The sequence below is a fragment of the Haemaphysalis longicornis genome, unplaced genomic scaffold, assembly GCF_048455015.1.
Source record: "Haemaphysalis longicornis isolate Haplotype H1 unplaced genomic scaffold, Haemaphysalis longicornis Haplotype H1 scaffold_1, whole genome shotgun sequence".
Lineage (NCBI taxonomy): Eukaryota > Metazoa > Arthropoda > Arachnida > Ixodida > Ixodidae > Haemaphysalis > Haemaphysalis longicornis.
Genome location: NW_027526203.1, coordinates 395,052,523 through 395,070,211, shown reverse-complemented (window position 1 = coordinate 395,070,211; position 17,689 = coordinate 395,052,523). Strand labels below are relative to the sequence as shown.

General features: G+C 45.4%; 1 protein-coding gene across 4 annotated transcripts in view; it reads left to right on the top strand.

Annotated features, from left to right (window-relative positions):
- The window catches only part of Kat80 (katanin p80), a 259,184-nt gene that overhangs the window by 186,594 nt on the left and 54,901 nt on the right, over nt 1-17,689 (top strand). For 2 of the 4 annotated variants that reach the window (XM_077686671.1, XM_077686670.1), the window contains 6 exons: nt 2,141-2,188; nt 6,583-6,826; nt 6,941-7,106; nt 10,495-10,683; nt 15,025-15,195; nt 16,755-16,831. In XM_077686671.1, coding sequence (XP_077542797.1) covers nt 2,141-2,188; nt 6,583-6,826; nt 6,941-7,106; nt 10,495-10,683; nt 15,025-15,195; nt 16,755-16,831 — 895 coding nt within the window. The remainder of the gene's footprint in view (nt 1-2,140; nt 2,189-6,582; nt 6,827-6,940; nt 7,107-10,494; nt 10,684-15,024; nt 15,196-16,754; nt 16,832-17,689) is intronic. The other 2 variants (XM_077686673.1, XM_077686672.1) reach the window with 1 other exon arrangement.

Here is a 17,689-nt window from a genome sequence, read left to right as displayed (position 1 = left end):
TCGTACACACGGGCGTTTTTGCTTTTCGCCTCCATCAGAAAAGCGCCGCCGCGGCTGGGAATCGATCCCGCGACCTGGTGCTCAGCAGCCCAACGCCTTAGCCACTGAGCCACCGCGGCGGGTGCACGTCCAGCTCTAAATTGTTGTTGTATAAAGCAACACCCTTGCAGTGCAAAGCATGCTTTCGAATAATAACATTTTTATGTACTGATTGTAAAGTACCCTATAAAACACATCTACGGTGAATAATTGATTATCTAGGAAATGTCTTAGACAAAATATCCAAGAATCGAGTTTTTAACCCAAAAAGCTTCGTTAGCTATTAAACCCAATCATGCAAACCAATATGAAAATGATGCAAGAATGATTTGAAGGGGGGCTATGAAAAGGTGCTATTGATGTCTTAAGTATGTGACGATTGGGCTTGTCAGGACTTCAGGGAGAAAAAAAAAGTTAGCATTTGATAAAGGTGACCTATGTTTTGAGATGTTAATATGAATGCCTGCTATGTTTCAAAATTGTTGCAGTCATTTTCATTCCCCCAAAAATTATGCATGAAGCGAAGTTGTGAGCTTGGAAAGTTGGCAGGCTATCATTTTTCGTGTAAAGACCTACATAAAATTTTGCTATGGCTGTGAGGGAATTGCGGCATGTACCCAACACACATGCACCGAGTGACAAGAATAACAAGCATAGGTACAATGTCCTAAATCTTGCAAGAAACTGATTTCTGTGACATCAGGGTTCATCATTACACAATTCTGATTTGAGAGCGTGAAGCAATATTGCAAATGATCAGTTATAACGGGTACTACTATATTGAATACCTGGGCTGGAATAAGTCCACCTTGTACTGGGCTGAGAACCACGTACGAGGGTCACTGTAATAGCCCGTGACGTTTCCTGCAGCCTTTATAATTTTTTTTTGGCTAGATCATCTTCCACGTGAGGTTGTTATTGCCATCATAATGGACTACACTGCAACACTTTAATTTATAAATCAATTTGTCTTATAACTTGTTTTGAAAGGATAATATGCATGATAGCGAGCCTTCATTTGTGTTTTGGTGTTGCATGAAAGCATGTTATGTGTTTCTATGTGTAATTCTGTGGCTTGTTCAGCATTGGGTGAACAGTGAATGATAAGTTGTAGAATCTAGCTTTGTTTTTGTAGTAGCCTCTCAGCTGTAGATAGCATACAAGTTACCTAGATAGCATACAAGTTACCTAGATAGCATACAAGTTAGATAGCGTACAACCTAGTATGAAACTAAGCATATTTAAGATGTCTGAGCAAGCTTGTCATGAAATGAAGAATTCTTAAGCTAAGTTCACATTTAAGTATAAAAAGTGTAGAAAGCAGAAATGTTTAAAGTACCAATAGGTTATGTTTATGGAATTGTCATAATAATGCCTCAATAAAGAATGGGCTTTCATATCACATTGTCAGCCGTTTCACCTTAAAGGTCATACTGTATGCTATTTTAGAGCAAAGTTTCAGGTTTACCTAGGCTGTTCAGGTTGTCCCAACTGATGAAATTCCATGCCAACAGCAGGTAATGCATGGCACCACCAGCATTAACAATACTAGCTGTTTTACTAGTGCAGCTTTGTGTTTGTTGCTATAGAAATCTATTCATTCATTCGCATAAATTACCCTTATGGGTCTATAATAGGGCAACAAAATCGGCAAAACGTTTTTCTGTCAAAAACAACTAATCCTGCATTTTTGTAAAGTAGATGGCTAAATTTGATTTTCCCTTTCTTTCTCTGTATTATAATCCCATTATGGACCAAAAACAAGCCTTATTGGCCCAGCAATGCCATGCTGTACATTTGTTAAAAGAAGTTGTTACCGCAGAATTTTCCTCTGTAAACTGTGGCTTTGGGCGCATTATTTCTTCATAGCCATTAGCTTGCTTCCTTTTTGTTGGGAAAAGAAAATGCCAACAAGTTGGGACACCCTGGATAAATCACTATCAGTGCAGGAGATTAACATGTTGCATTTTTTTTTTGTTGAAATTTGCATCATCAGCACTTTTCTTTAGGTGTGGTATACCTTCTTTTTTTTTAGCCAGTCATGCTTATGCTCTCATCTGTCTGTGCACTCAGGTATTTCTTTATTTCTTTTTCACTTTAGTGTCACGCACTCCGCCCAAGGACAATCCTTTTCCTGCTCCCCCAGAGGGTATGCTTGCCCTGTGCTCATTTTTTGGGGTCATTTGTATTCATCATTCCGTATTCGTTAGCCTCCGCTATAACTTACTGCGGGCTTTTGTTTCACAGTAACAGAGCGTAGGGCAGCAGTGCATATATTGTGTGTAGGCGCACATGTAGGCACATAAGATAGAGAAGCAGGGCAGCTGCATGTGATGGGTGGAAGTTTTAGAGATTCCTGGTAAGTGAGGTCAAACGGTGTAGGTGTTTTGCATGCCAGTGCTGCTTTATTGGCTACCATATTGTGAAGGGCTCATCATCTGGGTGGTAGCTTTCAAATGCACTTACAGCGTGTTTTCATATGCACCTGCCATGGTTTTTTATTTTTGGTTATTATTGTGAAATTTTGTTGCCCACATGCACCTGATCTGTGAAAGTAAAATCCTTTCATGATCTATGTCTTTACGCGTTAGCATTTTTACACCACCTTCCTGGGACTTTGTCCTTGCATGGAGCACGATTGCAGGTTGGCCTAAAAAACCCCTCTACACCGTAGTGTGTGCGTGTGCGTGCACGTGTGTGCATGTGTGCTGGGTGGAGGGTGTAGATGCGTAAGATCTGTATATGTATGTATATATGTACATCATCTTGTATAAGTAGAGGGACTGCCTCCTTGTGTGCGTGTGTGTGTGCACTTTGGGCCAGTCTTTGGTGCCATCTTAGTTATTATAAATGCGTAAATAACGCTAATGTTATTTGAGGTTTATTCAATCACTAACTTGATAATGATTATAACGAGCAGTGTGGCAATGGCTGCTACATTGCATTGACACCTGGCCACCAAACGGAGGTGAGAGCTGCAGTTTTACACATGGTGTCTGTGGCTTTGGCTGCTGTTGTGAACGAGCTCTGGCACAACTGGCCTTAGCACGGCAGGAGTCAATCCAGCCTTGACTATTTGGACAGTGCTCCCTTACACAGTCACGGATCTCCTCACATGTTTTAGCACCTTGCCACGTGGATGAGCAGACTCTGGCAGTAGTGCTTGAGGATCCTGCACAGCCTAGGCTTCCGATTCCTAAATTGCGACAGCTGCAGCTGCTTGCATCAGTGTGTTTGCTGTCGTACATTTCGGCCAGCGGAGTTCAGAAAAGTGTGCATGCCATATTCAGCAGCTTCCCTGGCACATCCAGAACTGGGAACTGATACTGCATTGGCTTGGTCGCATTCACAGTAGTCTTGTGTCCAACTTCATCTTGCCAAAAAGAGATACCAATGGCAAGTTTTATGGCTGAGCTGCAAGTCCTAGAGGAACTCATCCAAGCATCGCATTGCCTAAGCAAGTGCCAGCGTGTGGCTTTTTTCAATCTGGCTGTAGCGAACCTCCGCCGAAGTTGTTTCCTCGGGTGTGAAAACAACAGCGTGTCACCCTCATCGGCTATCCTTCTGAAAAACTGTGGCTTAAATGAAAGGAGCCTGTGTTTGCCGAAAGTGCAGTTGGGTGCAGATTGTGATATTTTGGGAGGCAGACATCTGGGTCAGTTATGTTTTTGACCAGATCCGGACGCAATCTTTTGTCGAGAGCAATCGGGGTGTCTGAGACATATGGCAGAAAGCAAGCTACATGATCGATCAGTTCCACGAGCCTCTTCCATCACCTTGTCATGTTTTGTGGTTTCATCACTCACACAGTACTGATCTTGCTGGGTTCTGGCTTGACTGCTTCCACAAACACTCTCGTGCAAAGAAAGTTGACCTTACGTACCCTGAAGACTTTTTTTTTTTTTTTTTTTTTTTTTTTTTTTTTTTTTTTTTTTTTTTTTTTGTGATGATAGCCTATGGCAGACATGTCAGCACTTGTGTCTTAACATTATGCTTGCTGTGGGTCCTCCCAAGGATTGAGATGTCATCTTTCAAGTTAAACGCAACCCTCCGGGGCACGTACCATCTGCTTCAGGAAATACTGTGTACCAGACACTTGTCAAAAAGGGAGCTTTCAAAAGCAGAAAGGGTGTAATGAGATTCGCACCACTCAGGAAGCTGACCTTAGATTCCTTACACGCTGAAATTGCATTTAACTTGGGGAAGAGCTCTTGCTCTTTTGTGGGTACTAGCACTTAGCTAGTTCCCAAATGGCAACAAGTTGTGCAGTACACCCCAAGTGGCAACCATTTTTTTCATTTGTCTTGGTCAAGTACTGTTTAGTTTAGTTTCATTTAGCTTCATTAGGCATGCACCCACATACAGAGAGAGAGAAGGATGCAAAAAACAAGATGATATTGTTAATGGGACCCTAAACAGACCAAGTGTCATTTGTTGTATGAGAAATGTTAGAGCTATGAAAGGTCTGATCGTTTATTGGAAACGCGTTCTGAATGGGGCCTATTGATGTGCTACTCTTTTATAAAAAGATGGCCTGTACGTACTACAGGAGCCAATAGACAAGAAGGTGATGCTGCTAGTTACAACAACAAAGCAGTACCTACGAGGGTGCATCAACGATTGCCCACTGCTGCTGGGTGGTGTTCATTGAGGCACCTTAGTGGATACCACTTAGTAGCCACAAAAATTGATGCGAACAAATTGCATTGGACCTTAACGTAGCTGCAATTTTCTACTACTTTAAAGAGGACTCGGTATGCAGTCCATAACACCAGTTTAGTTGTTTGGTTATTCATAAAGTGACCACATTTCTTAGACCCCAAAGCGGGACGGGGCAGCCGTAAGGAAGAATGTGGCACATAGCTGAAATTGCAAATTGCACTTTGTATTACTACACCTGCACCCTGCGGCCTTTCTGGTCCTCCAGGTTTTTTTCCTGGCCAGTAACTAATACTTCCTGCTTGAATGAATTGCCCTCAACAGCTCCTCATTTTTGCTGATGTGTCTGTAGTACCGCTTGCACTTCATGTGCAGATTCACCTTCATTGCTTTGAGTGGGGTCAAATGAAGGGGCCTCTTCTCTGCGGTCCATATCTTATTCATCACGAAAAAATACCTTTCCACTGATGCCTTTGTGCGTGGCAAGCACATGGCGTACTCGATGATTCTCTTGATATTGTTGAAAGGCTCGAAGTGCTGAAGCACATTCACCCACTGTTCCTCAAATGCTGTATCTGCTGAACGGCTTGTTTGTACACTGTAAATTTAACAAAACAGCTCAGATGTTGGGAATAAAGGTTGCTTTGCTTAGTCCCGTCCCGCTGTTTTCTTGAAGTTCCTCAAACGGTTTCCTTTGAATCTTTCATTCCTCCAACTTTTCATTCGTGACACGGGGCTTCATACCAGACTTTGTACTTTTGGCCGAAAGCGGGACAGAGCACTGTCCCACAAGCAAGCTGCTGGGACAGCAGGACCACAGCCGCAAAACCGGGACATGTCCCACCTAATCGGGACGTCTGGTCACTTTAGTTATTCAGAAACCTCACCTTGGTTCACTGGGGCCATCAGTTGGCTAAATGGGTCGGTTGTAGCCATGCAGCACGGTTCAGGTGCATTCACTACCACATGTTACCCATGCTGAATTCAGATACTATATTGTGAAGACAAGTGAGGTCTCTGAAGAGCATGTGGGCACAAAAATATTTCACTGGCACTTCTGCATGATCAGCATCTGCAGCTTGTGTGCACTGTCACCGTTTTGTCGCTGGGTTTTGCAACCCCCTTGAAGTATTTCATGGACAGAGTTACACAATTTCAGAGAAGGGGGTGGGGGGGTATTATTTGGCGTTGTCTGTTCTACTGGCAGCTGGTGGAACTACCAAAGCAAAATTTCTCCCACCAGTCACCTGTGGTAGGCTAAGTGCACCACCTGGAGCATCCTTGGAACGAGTATTCTGCTAAGATCCATTCCGGTGTCCTCTTCCCTAGCGGTGCGGAATGGTGCCCATTTGGAAAGGGGGAGGACTTCAGTTTGAATTTGGAATAGTGCTTTTTTGTGTGTGTAGTTTTTATTATAATTTGAAAAGTTTCCATTCATGAAATGTTCGTTAATCTACTTTTGGCAGTCAAGTCATTTTTCATTAAAAAGTGGTCACTGCTCAGGACTTTACTGGGTTGTGTTGGGTTTAGTTGGTTAGGGTTAGGTTAGGTTACAACAGATCATGCCAGATTACTTCGGACCCTCACTTTGGTCGCTTCAGTTATACAGTGATTGCCATAGAGGACTATAATTGGTTACCCGTGCAAAATAGAGACAAGTTCAGGTCTGTCTAGTTGACTTCTTGAGAAATTTTCTAGGGTAATTCTTACTGCTGCCAGTAGGATAAGCACACGCCATTATTTTTCCAAGCATGCCTGTTAGCCACGTGCATGCAGTGCGGACGCACTTGAGATTGAGATCCCTGTTATGCTAGCAGTCGATGTGCTGGCAGGCCCACCCAGGGCAGTCCGTCATTCCTTTCACCCCGCTGCTCTCTCCCCCAGACACGTGCAAGCCGGCGCTGGAGCCCCAGAGCAGCAAGGTGGTGCGGCTGAGTGGGGCGTCCAACCCGTGTGTGCTGACGGAGCGGCCCACGGTCCGAGAGACGCGGCAGCTAAGCGTCACCACCAGTTACTCAGCCATGGGCACCACCTTCACAATACGGCCCAGGGGCTCTTCCCTGGTGGGCTCGGGGGCCCTGCTGCCTCCAGATTCACCGACACCTAGCATAATGGCTGCCGTACCCGGGTGAGCTGAAACACACATTGGTTCGTTATGGGAGGGATGATAGTTTGCGAACTTCAGTTGGTTTTGTTGTGCTTCAAGCTAACCAGATGTTGTTCCATTTTTTTCTCTCAACAGTTATAGCTCTGTTGGAGTGGTGCCCAGTAACATACCCGTTCCAGTGAGTGTCCTGCCAAGCAAATTAGGCAGCCGGGCCATGCCTACGGGCCCGATATCGGCTATTGCCACAAGCCTGGGAAAGCCCATCGAAAAGGCCACTGCCATGGTGCGCACTACGTCACAAGTAAGTTGTTTGTTATTCTATATTCGTGCATGTGTGGGCATGCACGCATAAGTTCACGGGCCAGACATGCTAGAGGTTAGGGTTGGAAGTTGGTGCTCGTGGGGTCTTCTCTCATTGTCAACCTTGTCATTTGTTAAAGGCTTTTAGTCCCATTTAGTCCCAGCCATGAAAAACATGCTATTTTTCATGTCTGGTAACCTTGGTGACCAATTTGGTACTGCCCGGATTTTTGTCTGGTTTGCCATAACCTTGTGCGCTTTATGTGGGTGCATAACCTTTGCAGGCATTTTTTAACCTGTCTTATCAATTTTTATGTTAATTGGTCAGGAATGTACCTAAAAATGGACAGATCTTGGGCTCTGCTTGCCTGAAAACTTAGAAAATTAGTCTGCTAAAATAAGGTCGCACTCCAGTCTTTACAAAAGTATGTTTGCTTTCTATTTGTAATTAAGTGGACAAATTTACAGCAAGCTGTACTAAAGTTTGGGCAAAATTGAAGAAACTTCAGCTGTTTTTTTTTTTCAGGCACTAGTGACCAGTTATAAAGCGATACCACATACTATGTGGCATCACTTTGCATGCAAAAGCATTTATATGTGGGCTCAATGAGAAAACATCTGTTCATCTATTACAGTGGATGTGTAATACTTTGACCGCTAAAGAAAATGGCAATAAAAACGGCTTTAAGGCCTTCCTATTTTGACCACCTGCATTGCCTCAAAAAAATGTCTTCCCAGCAGTGCACGTGTGTATAGTTGTGAGACCGACTTTAAGGGGGCTTGATGTATGCCACTTCACAGGGATACATGGGGTTCTAGGAATCCAGGCATTTAATAGAAGGTGCTAGGGCTTTCATACTTTTAAGATGCTGCACTTGTGCTTGACGCTGGCCTAGTTGGGTACACCTTGCTTGAAAAGCGGCATGGAAAATTTGGACGAAGTAGAGGACAACTACAAGTCCTGATTGTCATCTATTGTCATCATAGGGGCTAACTGTTTTTTTTTCATTGTCATAAATTTTTATATTGCTGTTTGCCCTGCTATAATTGCCATCAGCTGCAATAAAGGAAACTTTCAGGTTTCATTATATCACTGTGACTAAGTACATTGTTGTGCATTTGGAACCTGGGTGTATCAGTAAGTGTGTTCACTGAGTGGGACTCAGTAGCACGAGGCAGTGCTTTTGCCATTTCATTTAATCAGCATGACCCTGAGCCAGCAATATGGGGTTGTCTTAAGTGTTGTGCACTGTGTACGCATGACAACACAGGCTTCATGAGTACTTATGGGGGGAGGCTCGGCATATGCGCCCCTTGCCCATCCTCTCACTTTCCTCATTGTGTGATTTTTATTTCTACTGTGGTGGCTGTGCTCCTCTCCTATATCTTTTTGACAACGAGGTGTGTGTAAACGACGAAGCACAACAGAAGAAAGTTCAAATGTACCTTGAAGAACCACCTGGCTTTTCGGGCGCACCGAATTGGAGAGCTGTGAAATAATTTAGATCATTTGGGGTTCGTTATCATGCAGTGTATTTTCGGGCAGACTAAGCAGAATTTTTAAGCCACGGAGCCAACCATGCTCAAAGAAAGAAATTGGGACTTTGCTGATGCCCGTGCACTGCCCGTGCTTAGCTAGAGCTATTAAGCTCTAGCACAGCCAACATGGCCGCCACTCTTGCAGGAAGGTTATGCGTACACTAGTGCGCATGTGTCAAAGCCAGTGAGTTGATGAACGTGTTGCAGCGGCTCCAGGATGTTGGTAGGTGGGATGACAGTTTGTCACTTCTGGGGTTCTAGCTTGCTAGCCAGCCAGCTATCTTTACCCACTGTAGCTCACAGTGGTAAAGAACATACTGGATGAAAACTGAATGAGACCTCTTTTCGGTTTCTGCCTGCTTGTTGCACTCTGTTTTCTTGTAAACTCTGCTGACACGATCGAATTTGTCGAGGCTGTAACTGTGTAAGTAACAGCACCTCACAGTAAACCAAATAGATGCAAATAAATAGAAAAATAATTTTTATTGATGAATGCTAGTTTAAAAGCACAAAAACAAAGAAAAATAATGAAAACAACAAAAACGATCAGCCACATTTATCTGATTAATGGCGTCACAAGACTAGAACTGTCGTGCATAAATTGGAATCGGACAAAGCCCTCAAATTCTTTTTTACAGGTATATGAACTGTGAGAAAAAAAGTCATTGCAGTCAGTGCAGGCTAAGCATGCTGGCTGTATCTCAGGTGTGGCAGCTGCATTTAATGTCATCGATGGAGGCCAAGTTGCCTGTCTGCACTATGTTTCGTGCGTGCTTAATTAAGAATTCTGTTTGGTTTAAAGTAACTAAGGGCATCTCCACAACTGTCTGTTTCGCCGCAAATATTATACTCAATTTTGTGGGTGTTTTTGTTTCCTTTTTCTTGGAAAACTTGAAAGGCCAGTGCAGTGTTTAAAGATTGTGTCTCAGCATTTGAGTATTGCTTTTCAAGGTGGAAGCCTTAATAAATGTCCCATTGGGCTAAAAACCAGCATTGTTGTTGTCTGGTACAGGAAATGGCCACCACTGCGAAGAGTGAAAATGCAATAAAGTTTGTGTGAGAATCAAACCGGGGTCTCCAGAGGAGGAGCTGAGTGCATTGCCACAGCGTTATCTCAGCACATTGCCAGCAGCGGAACAAGAGTTGGCCTAGTGCGTGCAGCACTGTCGTCATATCGCGTGACAGGCGAATGTGACAGCACATGAGTAGGACAGGTGCACACCAGCCGCGGAGAACGTTTATTCTGAGGAAGCTGTGGCGCGAATTGTCGCCAGTCTGCCTGTTGTAGCCTTTTGGTACAAGTTACTACAACCGGCAGACGAAGAAGCGAAAGTGAAGAAAGAGATGCAAACACAATGTAGCTGTAGAGATGTCCGATAAGTGTTGCCAGGGGATGCCATAGTGCTTTCGCCTTTGAGGCAGATAAGCAAACATAAGTGCCCCGGGGAATTTCTGAAGTCTCCCACAAATCGTGAAAGATCCAGCCCTTGGCAACCACATAACTGGCCCTAAACAGGCGAGGGCTCACGTGTTTGCCACCAACCACATGACCAACCAGGACCAACTGTAGGCCAGGGCCAACCTGTGGACCAGCGTTTGCCTATTGCTGTTTCAGATAAAAATTACTAGGCCTTGGTTGCTCTCTATCTATTTTGCGTGGACAGAAGATGGTTTATGAGCTGAAATATTTGCAGCAACAGCAAAAGGACTTAGCTGAGACTGTGGAGCCTCGAAGAACCAGGCAGGAAAGCGGCCTCTGGCATTGTACATAATCTGTCTGCTATGTTCTGGTGCTTGCTCAGCCTTCCCATTGATGTGTGTGTGATACAAGGTGCGCCCTGTGTGTGCAGGTTGTGGAGACCTCATCATCGGCCGTGTCCATAGTGCGGCCCGTGATGAGTGTGCTGCCGGACAGCAAGGAGGCCGTGGGCTCTCCCCAAAAGGCAGTTGTTCACCCCGAGCAGAAGCAGCCCCCAGTGGACTTTGTCCCTTCCCAGAGGGACACCCCGGCAGGCTTGGACCTGGACGAGTTCCTGCCGGTGAGCTCTGCCCCCTGTCCCCTTTTCCTTCCATCTCTGGAACATGCGGGAATGCTGCTGGGCTGGCACATGCTCAGCAACATGTTCGCCAACAAGATGCACTGTGAACAAAAAATGCAGTGCACATGATGAAGCGCGCAAATGTGTGTGTGTGTGTGTGTGTGTGTGTGGGGAAGGAGTGCAGTTCCCATCTGGACTGGAAATTCTTTCCAGCTGGTATCACGTACTCCAGCTGGAAATATAGCTGGACGTTTCAGTTTCCTACTGGGAAGAGTGCACCCATTTTCATATTGTCGGACATGCTTCAGTGTAAATGTCAGCCTCAAAAGGCAGACGTTGAATATGTGGGGTTGACTTTAGCTGCATGTGCAAATTGTTTGACATTATGGCACAGATTAATATAGCTCATCGTGGGGTCCTCCATCGCTTTTGCAACCCCAGAAGGGGTCCCCGGTGCACTCATGGTTGAGAACCTTGAGAACTACTGCACTAATGTGTACTCCAGTTGTGAATTTTTTGTGCCCTGCCAAAAGGCGAGTTGGCGAAATTGGTTGTTTCGTTTGCTCTAAGGATGACATTTGCCACCACCCCCCATCCCCTTTTTTTTTATTCCAACCGGGCTGCTTATGGGCTCTGAAGAGCTAGGACTACAGTCATACCTGATTGGAATGAACTCTGGTGCATGCAACGAATTACGTCCTATATTGACCATCACAAATTCTCCAATAAAAATACTTGCAAAGTATAGATACCGTATAATGCGGAATATAGGTCGAGGCGGAATATAGGTCGACCCCTTACCTTGTAGCCGAAAAATGCAAAAAAAAAAAAAATTAGGTACCAACCATTGTTTTATTGAGGCTATAACTTGTTTCGTCTCAGATTACTCATTTAAAACTGTCTGAAGTATCGTCGGACAACTGCTTCTGGCTCGCTGTCACCCACACAGCAGGTCGTCCTCGGTGCAGTCCAGGGAATTGCTTATGCAGCACTTCTTAAACACTCGCAAGACCATGTCATCGTGAAGCGAGCGCAAAGCATGGGACACTCGTTGCAGACCGGAGCGACAGCCAGTCTGTGCAGGCGGTCAGCAAACATCTTGGGGTATCCATTCGTAGAGACATCGCACGACGCTAGCGGACAAAATTTGCTCCTTTGTACAGCAGCACAGGTGCACAGAGCAGCGCCCATGAAACGAGACCTTCCGAGCGTTGCATACCGAGAGCTGCCCCTTCAGCTAACGCCGCTAGCAACACTTCTTTTGGTGATACCGAACTGGCGCAAGGCGGACACGTCATTGGCCTTGGAAAACCCCCAACTTTTCTTTAATATGCTGCTGTAAACTGGCACCAAGTGCCTAAACTCATTTTGAGCCAGAAGAAAATAGCACGCACACATTCGCCGACAGCGAGAGAAGCGACAAAACAAAGATGGCGTCGCGTCCGATTGATGGTGGTGGCGATGGTGCCTTTGGGGTTTGGATGGGCTTGATAGGCTGCCCGGTCGCCAGATGACAACTGCCAGTGACCGCAATATAGGTCGAGGGGTGACTTTTCGGCAAATTTTTCTGTAAAAAATCTCGACCTATATTCCGCATTATACGGTACCTTTTACAAGAATGTACACGTCAGATATGTTGGTCTCCCAAGTGCCACACTTGCTGCCAAATCGCAGCTACAGTGGAACCCCAATGTACAGCCTCCCAAATTTTTAATAATATAGCGGAAGCGACGACCGATCGGCATGTCAGTGCCTTATCACAGTGTTCAGCAGCGAAATAGTTGAGAGTACGCACACGCGCGTAGGGCTATCTGCTGTATGAGTGTCGTCTGCTACGCTGTTTCCTTGAGAGTGGTACACCCCCTGCCACTGCATCCGAATGACTTTGTTCACAAGAAACCGTGGTCATTTTAAGTGCATGCGCATATGAAATATGCGTATGATTTTTCTTTCGGGTCACTTGCCCCGCACAGCGTGAGGAATGCCACTGGAAAGATAAATAAAAGTAGAACAGGACCAGTTTTTTTGGCCAAAGTGGCCTCAGGCCGCTGCACGTTATAATGCGATAAATAACAAAGCTGACAAAAATAAAACCTTGTGCCCCACGCTGCTTAGCTACCTTTGCGGTAGCGAAACGGCCTTGCAAGATAAAGAACACAGGATGTGTTGCCCTGAGGAGAACAGCGGAGCAGACGACGCTCCACACAGCAGATAGTTCTATGCGCATGCGCCTACTCTCGCCTATTTCGCTGGTGAACACCGTGATAAGGCGCTGAAATCCCGATCGGTCGTCGCTCCCGCTATATTATTAAAAATTTGGGAGGCTGTACGACGGCTGGGAGGCTGTACCCAGTCTTACGACGACCCACTTCTTACAATGGATCACCAAGGCCCCGGGAAACCCCCCTATAGAAATAATGCACAGAAACCCTGGTTACACAACGCTCAGGTGCACGCAGTACCCTGGTGGGGATAGACCGGCGTTTTTCCCCATTTTCACACCGCTTCGCCCCCTCATCCTGACCTTTCTTAACCCCGTTTGGCGCTTCTTGGTGTGCAAAGGTCTGCAGGCGGGCCAGACCACTTGCTGAGCAGATGCAAGCAAGTAGGCGGGTGCTGGTGGGTGGGAGTTAACGTTCGGCGACCCCGCGCTGCAGAACTCCAACGTGCCAACCGCAAAAAGTCAAAGTTCAAGTGGCTGGCGGACTGCGAATTTTAAGCTCCCATCGAGCTGACAAACAAGAAAACACATATGATGCAACACCACAGTGATGACCAAACACCTGGTTTCCTCGCCCGCTCGATCCAACTTTTTTCCTCTTACGATGCTCTCCCTCCCCCTCTCTCTGCTGTCTGCGTATCAGTGACCTTCATAGCCACAATATCGCTCCATTCCTTTCTTTCCCGCCTTTTTTTCCTTCGCCGCCTTGCACTATCATTCATTTCGCTTGGCCTTGGCAGTTTCACACCCTTGCCTTTTCCCCTCTCAATTTCCTTGGCCATGACGGGTGGTGTTGACTTTCCGAGCTTATCTCGCGCACGCATAGTGCAGGGCCAGTAGGAACTTGGGATTTTAGCTGAAGGTTCGCAAATTATGTGAGATCGCCTAATAGGGCGTCATTTACCTGTACCCCGATCATGCAACACCCCGGTCATATGATGTTCTGGCACGGTCTCTTGAAAAGTGGTATTATCGGGGTTCCACTGTACTTCCTTTTGTTATGGTGACTGGCATCCCCACAGTTCACGTTTGGGTCAAAGTGGAATTGGTGGTGCTTAGTGTGACTAAATGAAGGTTCTGGTAGTGCTGTCTTGTTGAAGGTTCTTTTGGCTCAATTGGCCTTTGGTCTGCCATCTCCTTGGTCTTGGGCTGAGGCCACATTTGTGCACCCAGTTTCATGAACCGATGAAAATCATCACACACAGGCCTTCTTTATACACTCTAAGGAGGCTGCAGCAATGTGCAACAGGCTTGCGACCATCTTGCTCTTCACAGGCATGCTGTGGGAGCTTCTTATCATTGCTAGAGCTTGCATACATTTGTATTATTATTTTTTCCTTAAAAAATGAAGCAGAGTGGGACATTTGCATTGTAGGGACATTTTATTCACTTGCATCCGGTCGTGCTGAAGTCAAAGCATATGTGGTGTTCGTGGTGCTGAGTGCAGTTTCATTTGTCAAGGTTTATTGGGGCTTGATTTTGTGCATTTTTGTATATGAATAACCCAACATACAGAGAATTAATTACCGACATTTGCTATATGTGTGTATGGCTGTACCTGAACTTCTTTGGATAAATAACTCGTAGTGGGTCCTGCAGTTCATTATCAGTGGGTTTTACTTACATATGGCTCTATAACTTTGGCACATTGCAGCGCTGTCCACTATGCAAAAAGTGAGCTTCCATGAGGTGTAGTAGGTAACCTTGATTTCTTACTGCTCTGTCCACTGTTCAAAATGTGAGCTTCTGTAATGCAGTCAAATCATGTGCCCCGCCCCCATTTTTTTTTTTATAATTAGAGTTCTTTGACAATGGAGTCAGTACTGAGGCACAGCTGTAATAATGCAGAAAATATTTTATGCCTGGAGTTACATTTTATTTTAGCCAGTGAGCTGAAAGCTCAAAGAAACGGGCATAATGCATATTATATTTTGTTAATATTCTTCATTTGTGCCATTGGTATGTAGCTGTCTCCCGAAGTGCCCACTAAAGGGGTGATGGGACTGGCTGTGTTTAGCGACGTTCACCTGTGGTCTTCGTTTGGCATTTTTGGGGCAGTCTGCTAGCTGTATACTCCAGCAACATGCTGCATAAAAGTTGCTGCTGTTCACCTTGTGCAGCGGCATCTGCAAGCGAGCCTGCGCCTGGGCAGCGCTGGGGTGCCCGAAGTGTCCGAGGCCGAGGCTCTGGCCACAATTGGGGAACAACACAAGACACTCGTGGCAGTCCTCCACAACCGCCTCAAGAACATCCGGATTGTGCTGGCTCACTGGAGCTCCAAAGACTTCAAGGTGAGATTACTACTTTGCTATGGTTCTGACATTAACCTCATCAAGGATCATTAAATGTTTGAAACAAGTGGTCCCGTATAAGCAGGTTAGCACCCCTTGTTTTACAATACACTGTGCTCGTCAGCAACAACTTCACAATTAATTGGAAAAATGAAGGGATTCCAGAAACTGGTACCCGCCGCGCTGTGGTATTTTCAGTTTGCGATTTGTGAACTCACGAATAGGGAAAATTGTTCTGATGCTGTCTTGGACTGTTCTTCCTTGTCCCATCTCTCGTTTCCCTAGCTAAAATGTAGCCAGAGATGTTGAAGTTTGCAGTGAATAAATGTTTAAGCTTACGGTCTGAGATGTAAGGGAAGTGAGAGGGAGAAAACTCCCTTCCTTATTAGTGGCTAGGAATTGGAGGCAGCTTTCATCGTACAAATGCCAAGAAAGCTACAAAAGGTCCAGTGCTTGGGTTATGGCACGCAGCATTTTTTTAAACACCAATTCGAAGTTTTTTTCTGCACGTGCAGTTGCGTCACGTTGCCTCCTTCATACATGCTTGTGTAGATTATTTTTTAAAATGGTCTGCCGTGGTTGTTTTCAGAGGCGGTTGCTATAGGGAAGGGAATTTTAGTACACCCAAACCTCGTTATAATGAAGTTGAAAGGGCACTGCAATTATTTCATTATATCAATTATAACAGTTTACGGCAATGTATGCTCACTTGGATGCACACCTATAAGTATGCGAAGAAGGATATCGCCTCGCGGCCCACTGTACTGCTACACGCGACCACACATGCGAAGGAAATTGAATCGAAGACAAACATTTTGCTTGTTAAATGCGCACACTGCCTAGTTAATTGTCCGCTAGACACAGCTGGAAAAAAGTCTTGTGATGCTCCTTTTTTTCGGACATCGCAAGTGAAAGACTTCCTCTTCAGCGGTGGCCATCGCGTTAATGCCGTTTTCGCCATCGCCATGGGCACCGAAGAAACGACGTAGGAGGTCAACCGCATAGAGTGCGTGTGACGACACTGGCACGTGGAACGCGTGGGCATGGTAGACCACAGCGTCTTTGTTGTCAGTTTGTCCGGTGACATCTGCGACAATAGCACGTCGGCACCGATGTTGAGAGAGCCATGCTCCTTGCTCCGCCCCTCTGACTGAGCGAGGAGGATTGCTGGCTTGACTGCGTGTGTCGATACGGGAGTTTTAAAACAATGGCGTTAAACAAGTGTGGAACTCTGTGGAGCACTTCACGCACCGCGGTGGGGTTATTGTTTGGAGGGGAGACTAATATTGTTCGTTATATCTATTGACAGGTCTATTTTACTTCGTTACAACAAGGTTTCAAATGCGTGATTCTCTATGGAGATTTCAAGGGGAATTCCCTTTACTTCGTTATATCCATTATTTCATTATATCCCGTTGGGTTATAACAGGGTTTGAGTGTAGTAGTTTCATGCATTACGAGTGTAATTACAATTACACATCGTTCATAGTGTTTATTTATTGCATGTGAACAGTAGTGTCACCCTGTTCTGAGCATATTCTTCTTTTTTTGTATTTCAGGTGGCACTCGAGGCAGCTATCAACATGAACGACCAGTCCACTCTAGTTGACATTCTCAATGTCCTAGTTCTAAGGCCGTGAGTGGAAGCTTGCTTTTCATGCATGACCACTACAGAATGGTGACTGTTAGTCCTGAAGCTTAGTTCACTAAGTACGCGTCACCCTGACTTAGTTGTAGTGAAGCCATGGGATGACAAGGGGCAGGCATATTCCTTTAGCAGAGGTCCTGCAGAGTTTTTCAGCATATTCCGTAGACGGGAAAATACTTAATGGGCTCGCTCACATGTCACAAAATAGTGCGCAAGGGCTGGAACTGCATGTTGAATTTACCCGGAAAACAGACGGAATGCTGAATCTACGGTGTAACAACCTTTTATACTGGTTCCTCTTCTACCTCCGACTTATTGACGAAAGTGTGCTCCCGATGTGGTCAGGTTCTGCGTGCTCATGTGGCATTCCCACATGGGGGTGGTGCAACAATGCAGTGTCCTTTAGATTTTAAGTGTAACCCGACACAGCTGGTATATTTTCAGCTGGTGGAAGCACAATAATAATTATGCAAGCATACGCAAATATGCACATAATATGCAACCTCAGACAGAACAAGCACTGTCAGAGGTTGCATATTGTTACTGAGGAGATGATGGATTTCTGTACTCTGGGAGTAGTGCTGTGTTTATTGCCTTGAACTGGCTGTAAGGCTAAGAACGGCGTCTGAGCACTTTCAGAGTCTGAGAAAAAAACGTTTTCTTTTTCCGCCGATCAGTCGATGATCACCACAGGTGATCGTTTGATGATGGTGGTGGTGGTGGTGGTGGTGGTGGTGATGGTGATGGTAGAGCTGAGTTGTGATACAGTTGTGATCTAACATTGAACTGACTTACGATGGTGTTTGTAGTATGCTGCAGTGGATACTTGCGGCAACATCACTGCAA